The sequence below is a fragment of the Clupea harengus genome, chromosome 14, assembly GCF_900700415.2.
Source record: "Clupea harengus chromosome 14, Ch_v2.0.2, whole genome shotgun sequence".
Classification (NCBI taxonomy): Eukaryota; Metazoa; Chordata; class Actinopteri; order Clupeiformes; family Clupeidae; genus Clupea; species Clupea harengus.
This window is the reverse complement of record NC_045165.1, coordinates 7,477,704-7,487,777: the sequence shown is the minus strand read 5'-3', so window position 1 is coordinate 7,487,777 and position 10,074 is coordinate 7,477,704. Positions and strand designations below refer to the sequence as shown.

Sequence of the window (10,074 nt, the reverse complement as noted above, 5' to 3'; positions counted from 1 at the left end):
TATGTGTGTGTGTGTGTGTGTATGATGTGTGTGTGTGTGTATGTGTGTGTGTATGTGCGTATGTGTGTGCGTGTGTGTGTGCGTGTGCGTGTGTGTGTGTGTGTGTGTGTGTGTGTGTGTGAATGTGTATGAGCGTGTGTGTGTGTGTGTGTGTTTGTTTAAGTGTGTGTGTGTCTGTGTATGTGTGTGTGTGTGTGTGTATGATGTGTGTGTGTATGTGTGTGTGTATGTGCGTATGTGTGTGCGTGTGTGTGTGCGTGTGTGCGTGTGTGTGTGCGTGTGTGTGTGTGGATGTGTGTGTGTGTGTGTGTGTGTGTGTGTGTGTGTGTGTGTGTGTGTGTGTGTGTGTGTGTGTGGATGGTGTGTGTGTGTGTGTGGGAGGGATATGACTACAGTCCAATGCTAATGGTGTGTGTGCCCACAGGCAGCTGTGTGAGAGACTGTCCAGTAAGTGGGCCCTGCTGAGAGGGTGCAGCGCGGCCGAGTGCGTCAGGATCTATCTGACTGTGGCGCGGAAATGGCCTCTGTTTGGAGCCAAGCTCTTCAGCGCCAAGGTCAGAGGTCAAATCTGATCGTGGCATTTCACGTGTTTGTGAATCATTCGATCATCTTTTTCATTTTGACTCACTAGTTTTCCTAATTTGCCTATATTGTTATCAATGTTGAAGTGACTTAAGTGGAAGTTAAATGACTTGACATTACTTAAAAATACTTCAGATGTAAGAAAAACTATGGCTGTACTATTGCAATAAAGCATTACTATGCATTGCTTTATTGCAATAATCAATAATAATAATCAATAAACACAGAACAAAATTTGTTGGTGAAGAAATAGCAAATGATTCATTAAAAATATTAAAAGTATAAGAATGTTTTACTTGCAGAACTGAATTTAAGTGATTGCAAATGACCTGGGTAGTTTGAGGCTTTCTCTGTAGTTGCTGATGTTTCACGTCCAGTTTCTCTCTGTTACATCTGTGCAGCCAGTGCCTCCCTCATCAACAACAGACCAATCACAAGTCTGGCTGGCTGTCAGTGAAGATGGCTTGAGTGTTTTGGACTACACAATGGTGAGTACGAAAGCATGTGTGTGTGTGTGTGTGTGTGTGTGTGTGTGTGTGTGTGTGTGTGTGTGTGTGTGTGTGTGTGTGTGTGTGTGTGTGTGTGTGTGTGTGTGTGTGTGTGTGTGAGAGAGAGCGAAGGTCACTCATAACACCCATTCTAAAAACTTGTTTTGGAATATAACACAGACATAAACAAGAAGAACAATAAAGAAAGTTGAAGGTTTTTCATGCCACTTCAAAAACGCAGCTCTCTCCAGAACATTGCTGGAATTGAATTTGGTCTGGTTGGAAGTCTCTGGTCGTCCCTGGCCGTAACTCTAAACATTTTGTTTCCCCTTCTGCAATTCTGAAGCCCATCCAGGCCATCAAGGCAATAGATGGTAATGATTTTTTCCTAAGCACTGGAGTGCTTACAGGAAAGCACTGAATCTGCCCTTACGGACCTAACATGTTTCTGTCCAGACATCCACTGGCTTAGAGGAGAAGTAAACAATGTCAGCCAGTAGTCTGTAATTTCCTGCTGCCTAAGTCTCCCATGTCATTACTGGTTTGGCCTTCTCTGTCGAGCCTCTGACTGGACAGCAAATGGACAGAAGGTGGAGAGAAGGTCCAAAAAAGAAAAGTAAAAAAAAAAGAAAAGTAATAAAAAGATTGAATACAACCGTGGCTGTTTTTCCTCATGAATTTTAAACCATCCGAAATATTTTTGTCATTGAGCCTAGATCTTCTCTGGCACGTCATTTCCCCTCTTTCTGCACATAATGAAGCATAGCAAACAACTTGAATCATCTTAAACGGCAGTGGCAAACACAATGGTGTAGCGTGTAATATAATAAAACGAGTCTTTTCATTTACAGTTCAGATTGTATAAATCATCAAACTTTCCATTGTCAAACATAGCCAAGTCGGACATTAGTATGAAATCACTACCTCAGTCATTTCACTGCTGAACTCCAGTAGAAAAAAAAAGAATTGTTTATGATTAAGAATTGAAATGGTAATTATCAGCCTCACCACCTAATGGCAATGGGTGAACATGGCTTCACAGAGACATGCACACACAGAGCACTTATATTTGTATACATACTGTATTTAACTGTGCATTGTATTTTAATTCTGCATTTCTGTTTTTGATCTTGTGTCACTACTGCTGCACAACCGATTGCCCCGTTTGAGGACAAATAAAGTTCTGCTTGCCTTGATGTTCTGTGTGTTTGGTGGCCACCTCATGAATGTGTAGTTTTGTGATGGTGTACAGTGGTCACTCACCTCATGAATGTGTAGTTTTGTGACGGTGTACAGTGGTGACTCACCTCATGAATGTGTAGTTTTGTGACAGTGTACAGTGGTGACTCACTCGCCTCTCTCTCTCGTGCGGCTCCTGCTTCAGCACCTGCAGGTCACCTACCCCTATCAGCCCATCATCACCTTTGGAGGTTTCCGTGACGACTTCATGGTGGTGGTGAGCCAGACCAAGGACCAGGCACAGGCAAAGAAGACTGTGGACAAGTTCATCTTTGCCATGAGCAAACCCAAGGTGAGGCCTCTTAAGCCACAGCCATTTCTCTGTTTAAATCTGTCGAATCTTGTTTTTGCGTTTTTTATGGAGGTCTCGTTTAGTTGATAAATGAAAGTATTCAGTTTCAGAGATTCTGAGTGTTGAAGTTATCTAAAACGTCTCCCTTGCCTTGCTCTGCCATCTGATCTTTAGTGAGTTTGTGAGGGGTTTAACTTGGTTTACGATAGTGACTTACAAACAAAGCCAAAAAACATAAAAGAGTTTAGAAAAAAGCACAAATAAGATTTATTAGGCAGTGTGCTCAATTGAACACAATACTTTTTGACGATGCTGCTCTAAGGTCTACTGCTCTTACAGTGGACTTCCTGGACACCACAGCGGTAAAGTACTACAGATGAACCTCAACCAGGAGTCAGATCAGAGGAGTGCCTGTTTGAAACATTTAGTCGTGGTGGATGTCTGAATGTCCTTCAGACATCATTTAATGGGAGCACTAACTCAAGAGTTCCTGTCGGGCCCACCATTGAAAAGGCATCAGCTGGCTTGAATGTATTGATAATGGTACGGCTGGGAGGTATCAGGTACTGCAATAGATACGGAGAACAGGAAGGGATCCGAGAATATAATCAGCCACACAAACACCCACTATTTCCCTGGAGCCGCCTTTGGATGCCTTCATCACAGCTTAATATGAAACACTAAGTTGAACGCACAAAGACTGACCTCACCATTGGACTTGTTAAAAAATTCCGATCCAGCTTAGAAGTGCTAATGGCTATATTTGATAATACATCATATTGTAACAGAACCAGTGGGTTTCTTGCAAACTGCCTGGAAAGGCTTTGCTTCGTCCCAATTATAAATTGGTCAAAAGTCCCCAGACTTGCAATAGAATACACACGCTAGTAGTGTCGGATAGAGCCTAACTCTGCAGGGAATGCATCTCAGGACTTTACAGTAAAGAGTTCAGTGTCTTGACCAGGACTAAGTGTCTTTATTACTATTACTCTTGGTCATGGTCAAAGGCCATGCATTTCAATTCATATTATATCAAATGATTATTTAAAAAGCTAAAGCAGACACTGCAATAATCAAACATCCTTTATTTCAACATCATATCAGCTCACACATAAGCAATTTTATCACACATAAAAATCCCAGAAATAAACTCCACACCTGAATGACTGGCTGAAAGATATTCGCTGGTGAACGAATATCCCGTTAAATTCTCATAAATCATTTCTGACGAAGACTAAAACTAAACGTCTAAACCTGATGACTAAACCACTCTTCCTCTTCCCCCTCTCCTTTTTAATGAAGATCCTGGAGCTGACCCTGCTGATGGCCAGTTATATCAACTACTGGAGCTCCGCTCCCCCCTCAACCTCCAGCCCTGCCTCCGCCCCCGGCGTCTCCCTGGGGCCTCGTTCAGACAGGAAGCTGTGGAACATGGACAGCCGCCACTTCCCTGCCATGACCTACAACACCAAAGGCCCCACGCTGCTGTGAGACGCCCCACAGAGGCGGGGTTGCAGCACGGCCACGGCCACGGAGCGCTTGTAGCGAGAGGTGTGCAAACTGTGTCTTTTTAAAAGAAAAGCTTGAATTCTGATGTGAAAGAATGAGGACTGTCTTAAAGGGATTTTGTTTGTAAAAAATAATCAATATTAAATGTAACAGGAACAGTACTCAAAAATTCCTCGAGGTAAGTACGACCAAAGAGGCATTTCATACGCACAACAGCATAATTGGTCCAGAACATCGTTTTTCAGCCATTTTCAAGAGGCTGTATGTCAAAGATTTCTCCGTCATGTCTCCCATTCAGTGGTATCAGAAATGACCCGGGGTCAGAGGTCATTCTGTTGTGGGTTTACCAGCTCCTTATTCTAATCCTGTGTATTTTCTTGGACGTCAGTAATCTGTGGTTCTAACCACAGTGGGGGTGATGACATGAACACTAATAATCCAGTCATGAAGCAAGTTATCACGGTTATCCCCTTTTTGTACATTCAGTTATTTTGGTATTAGTTTACTCAAAATCTGCTCAAATTCTTTTGAATAATTTCTCATAATACGTAATAAAATACAATAGGCAATAGATCACCTATTTCAAAGGTATATGCAACATGTGCCATATTTCTGCATTCAAAGTAAGGACAGAAAGAAGAATGTTGTTTTAATGTGATTGTCCAGTAACGACTTTGAGAATGAGTATAGGCATCTACATTGTGACTGTTCAGTACAAACGATGTTTGAAATGGCTGATTTCCATCAAACAAATGGTGATCATTCATAGAGTCATCTAGGCACAATTATGTAGAGCCATCAAATTATTTGTAGCACATGAATTCACATGAAGACTTCCTTAAAGAGAGGATTTCTGAGAACCACACACATTTGCATGTAAACACATTTAGCATTAAACGCTGTCACCCCTCTGAAATGACTGAAGTCAATCTAAAAACACTGTGAGGTGCCTTCGTAGGTGATGACGATACTGGAAGAGCAATTTCCTTTTTGTATAGGAACCAAACAGACATGGAAATACAGGGGTTTGTATGTTGTATAGACTTCAGGAAAGCTGTTCAACATGGTCTCTTGTGGGAGGTGTACAACATTTTAATTTTCTGTTTCTTTTTTGGGGGGGTTGGATACTCTCTTTGGACCACTATGTGTTGTCTTGAACATGTTCCATTCGATGTGGAACAATGTTGTAGCTGTTGTACATTTCTGTTTGTGTGTGTGCTTTTTACTTAATAATAAACTAGTGCCTGCCTAAATAGTTAACAGTAAAGGTATGGACAGTTTAGAACCTAGAAACAAATGTTTCTCTCACCTTGCCAATAATGGTTTGAGAAGTGTAGGAAAACCAGTATATATAAAAAAAACACAAAAAAAACCCATCTGTGATACTCGGTACATCTAGGGACCTATTACAATTCACCACTGTAAAAACAGTCAGAAGAAGCTAAACACTACTGGTCAGAGCAGGAACAAAGAGCTGGCTCAGGTCAGCTTTCTAGGCTGAATGTGCTGTTCGAAAGACTGAGTTTTGACCGCTTTGTGCACTTTTTTTTTTATCACAAAAGCGTGATTTTGTAATTTTTACATCTCAGATCTTGCATCAGTCTGGCAGACAGAATACTGAGCCATTCTTGACAACCCTGCATTGTGGCGAAGTGGTAGGCAGAACACCAGATGAAATGTGTTTGTGAATCTAAGCAGTGCTTTAATCGCTTCAGAGCATTTGGAACTTGCTTCATCTGAGCCAGTTTAAAGGGAAACAAAACATTTAGAATAATGATTGACAGACAACTGGGATAAAAATGCTAATGTCAAAACAGGAACTTGCAAATGGCACCGTAATCAGATTCTCTGATGACTGGGAGCGCGGGAGACCAAACCAATCAACTTCAGAGAATCGGTATATAGATGCTGGCCTCCTGTCTCTCATAAACCATACATCACAAGGCTGCAGGAACATAGATTCACCAAAACATTGCCATGAGAACGGTACTAGTGACTTGAATCTGGATCAAACCACTGTCTTTGTAACTTTTTATTTAGCTATTTATTTGTATGCCTGTTGTTGTCTTAGTTGAGTTTTGTTGTTTTAGGCCAAATCACATGTAAAAAATATTTGTTTAAAAAGGGATGATTAGGATAGAATGGGTAGTTTTGAGTGAGTATGTATTGCTCTGAATTTGATAGCAGATGTATTTAATACATTTTACAACATTAGATGATGCTACGACACAAACTGTGTAAAGGTAGTGTGTGTGGTTGCGTTGATAAATAAATGGTTCAGTTCAAATTCCTGTCTTTGCTGATTTTGTCACTTCATTTGTCACATTTCGCTCTGAGGCCAAATGGGAACTTTTTATGCAGTTCTTCTGTGTGCCATGCTTTGGATTACCGAGTTTGTTTTCAGAATCTTGTCTAATGAGCCGTATGCCAGGCCATCAGGCGGTTTTGTATTTTTGTATTGTTTTCCAGCTATATAAGGGGACTGACTATCAACGATGTATTTTACACTGTTGCATATAACATTCAACAGTAAATTACACATGACTTTAATGTAATTAGTTATATCTTTATAATATTTCACTATTATGTTTCATTACTTTTGCCTGCGTTTCCTACTGTGACAGGAACGACTGACTGTACACAAAGGAGAACAAGGACGTTCCAACAGATGTTGTGTGTTTCCTCGACACGCATGCATTGATTACAGCTTTTATTTTTACATGACCTTTGACTGGTTATGCCTAATTACAAATGTTGGGGCAAAGAGTCCAGACAGCATTTATCCATGATTAAGTGAAGACGGATAACTTCTTTGACAGTCCTTCTTGTCCCGCATTTAAACAAGATAAGCCTATGACTATATTGTAAATACGTAACACATGATACTGAGGCCGAATAGCTTTAATGGCAGTACTTTTTATAACTCTTAAGAAACCAAGAACCTGAACCAAGCCCCTGCTCACAGCCCACAACAATGCTGCTGTTCTAGCCAGGAGAAGGAGTAGAAATAACCTCTCTCTAGCCCAAAGGACCATTTTAGGGTCTTAGGGATCTAAGAGTCTAAGGGTCTAAGGGATCTAAGGGTCTAAGGGATCTAAGGGTCTAAGGATCTAAGGGATCTAAGGGTAGCAGCTGGTAGAGCATGTGACATAACCGACGCTCTGTACAGTAGCACCAACATTAGATTAGAGAGGGGCCTTGAGATAGTAGTGCAGCCTCACATAGAAGGCATAAAGGCAGCACATTTCCAATGTAGTATAGCAGTGATCAAACTTACAGTGAATACTATAAATGCTTTACAGACAAAGTGTATCAAGACGAAATGTTTTTACACTTTAAGTAATTCCATCACACGACTCCCCAGCCTCTTGTTCAGAACACTGGCCAGAAAGACGGCACGTTCCCTACTGCCAATACCCCAGAGAAAGGACAAGTGCCATGTGAAATACCCCCAGAAACGGACCAGAAAACAATGTGATCCTTCATTAACCATTAATGAACCTGCTGCCATTGTTGCCTACTGCCAGTGCCTGAAGAGCAGCTTGACTCCCACTGAATTTAATATATTTAATGTTTACATATTTTATTTTTAATGTATTTACAATTTACTTGACTCCCACTTTGACGTTATAAATACAATGAGAACCATAGAAAGGTTGTTATAATTTATGCAACTCTGTGATATATCAGGCTTTCTCCTCGTTAGTCATTGCAGACTGCTCTTGTGGTCGACTCTTGAGAGGTAAGGTGTGCACTTTTACATTAAAATTAGAACTGGCTATTGTAATTCAGGCCAGGTTTTTTGCAGAACCAAACTAAACAGTGTGCGATTTTTGTTGAATTGTCATAGATATATCACCTTATCTTGTATTTGTCTAACTACGTGCTTAAAAGGGTCCATGGACACACAAATAAATGAACACTCACCAAAATGGTCTACAAACTGTTGCTAGAGTTTAGCACTGGTAAGAATGAGGGCAACCATAATACATGGCTTAGTTTGAGGTACAAGAACCCTCTTTTGAAAAAAAAGATTTTTTTTTTGGCCTATTTTCAGCAACCTCAGTAAATACTACTTTGTCCAATATCCCTTTGAATTAAACTCCAATGAAGAACATTTGAGACTACTTCCAGAAAAAAAAATATTTATCACGTATAGGACATTCAAATGAGATAATACAGACAGGAAAATGGGTAATACATGAGTCCCCAGAAAGGCTCTTTGCAAAATGAGCTCAAATAACTGAGCTTGCCTTTAAGGAAAATAAAAGGGACAGCCAGTCCATGATGACATAATTACTGTTTCTATTATGTAGAGGGAATATTTTGGGTAAATGGGGCCTAGGCACATAGTCTTCCATTATTTTCTCCTCAGGAGAGAGACAGCGATACTCTACGTGTGCCATCTAGTGAACATACTGATTGCTTTACACAATGGACAAGAAACCTTCGCCTGCCTCGCTACTTTCTGGAAGGGCAATGTGTGATGCAACTAGGTCAATGCGTTAATGGCGTTTTCCTGCCAACATTGCCATAAATCCAGGTTTTTACAGTGCTGGAAATAGCACACTGCCCACTTTGTTACTTGAACTCACTACAGAGTTTGTGTACAATGAAAATGCACCAGGAAACATAGTATACTACCTCTCATTGTTGGTGCTTTCTCCAGACAAAAACACTATGGACAAAGTTTGTCTGCAAAGCTTCAGTCTTTCTGATGTGCTTTGTTTATATTTTTTACTCATAATTTTAAATGGCAGCTTTAGTTTATGAGATTACCAATAACATTTTAGGAGCAACATTTTTCAGCTAAAATGGAAACATTTTCTGTAAACTCAGGGCGTGTATGAAGCAAAACCAGGGGAACAGAACACAGAAAAAAAATGCCCCAGAGAACAAGTGAAAGTATATCTCAAATGGAATAGTATTGTGCCATGACAAGAGCTTGAGATCCCATGTCCAATTAACTCAAGGTAACACATTATCTCTAGGGCCTTTTGTGTGTCAAACAAACCTTGATGGGCCCACAGGCATATTCATTTTGTGGAAACATAAAACACTTTAAGGGACAGAGGCACTTCATTAATTCACAAATTTACAGACACGGTATTTTGTATTGTGTGAAGCTGATTATTAATGAACAGTACTTTCCATATAGGCTAAGCTGTTTTTTTCGCAGGTGCCTGGTCATAAACGCTGTAATTTTTCAGAGCAACCTCTGACTTGCTCAAAGGCTCCAGCAACCCAAACCATGAGTGCATTATATTTGACAGCGCGCTGTAATTTACAGCACGCCATGGCGAGCAAGCGGTGAAAAGGTGGCAGGCATTCAATTGCTGTAAACCTAAAATAGGGGGAAAACAGACGGAGATTTGTTGAAAGAGCGGAAATTCATTTTCATTTCTTTTGACATGTGCAAACAAATCAATTTCTCTTTCTTCGTTTTGTTGCGTTACATACTGCGGCTTTAACAGCCCTGCCTGCTAATCGTTAAGTGCTCCTTAGTTTAAGTTTTCCTGACTTTCATGCAGCCTAACGTTTCATGTTGTTAATGCTTCTTATTTTACCATCCCTAGGTTAAAAATAAATTGCATATTTGTTGAGATTTCAAACTCAGGCACACTCCATGCAGGCAACCCCATGAAAGAAGTACGTCCTTCTGATGCGGCTCGGTAGATTTTCAATAGCCTACAAACATCAGGAAACAAGCAGCTGTTGGAAGAGTAACTGAACTTGTAACAATGTAACCTGCAGTGAAGGTTGCCAACAAATCCAAAGAGCACACAAAACAGGGAGGGCATATACCCAAGGAGACAGTAACGTATTGGCGTACTGACGTCCAGTTTACATTGAATGGGGTTTATTCGAGGGCACATGCAACTTAACTGGCCCGTAGTACAACACGATAAAAATTCATATACAACAGGCCTTGCAGTGAAATTTAGGCCTGCAGCAGGTAGGTGT

At 40.6% G+C, this 10,074-nt stretch overlaps 2 protein-coding genes across 2 annotated transcripts in view; both read left to right on the top strand.

The window, feature by feature from the left end:
* Window positions 1-6,620, top strand: part of plekhh1 (pleckstrin homology domain containing, family H (with MyTH4 domain) member 1) — a 31,664-nt gene extending 25,044 nt beyond the window's left edge. The window contains exons 27-30 of the mRNA XM_031580769.2: window positions 425-554; window positions 984-1,070; window positions 2,455-2,601; window positions 3,904-6,620. Of these exons, the coding sequence (XP_031436629.1) occupies window positions 425-554; window positions 984-1,070; window positions 2,455-2,601; window positions 3,904-4,092 (553 nt within the window). The 3' untranslated portion in view covers window positions 4,093-6,620. The remainder of the gene's footprint in view (window positions 1-424; window positions 555-983; window positions 1,071-2,454; window positions 2,602-3,903) is intronic.
* Window positions 6,621-9,976: 3,356 nt separating this feature from the next.
* Window positions 9,977-10,074, top strand: part of slc25a21 (solute carrier family 25 member 21) — an 85,202-nt gene continuing 85,104 nt past the window's right edge. The window contains exon 1 of the mRNA XM_031580727.2: window positions 9,977-10,066. The gene's annotated coding sequence lies outside the window, so the exon portion shown is untranslated. The remainder of the gene's footprint in view (window positions 10,067-10,074) is intronic.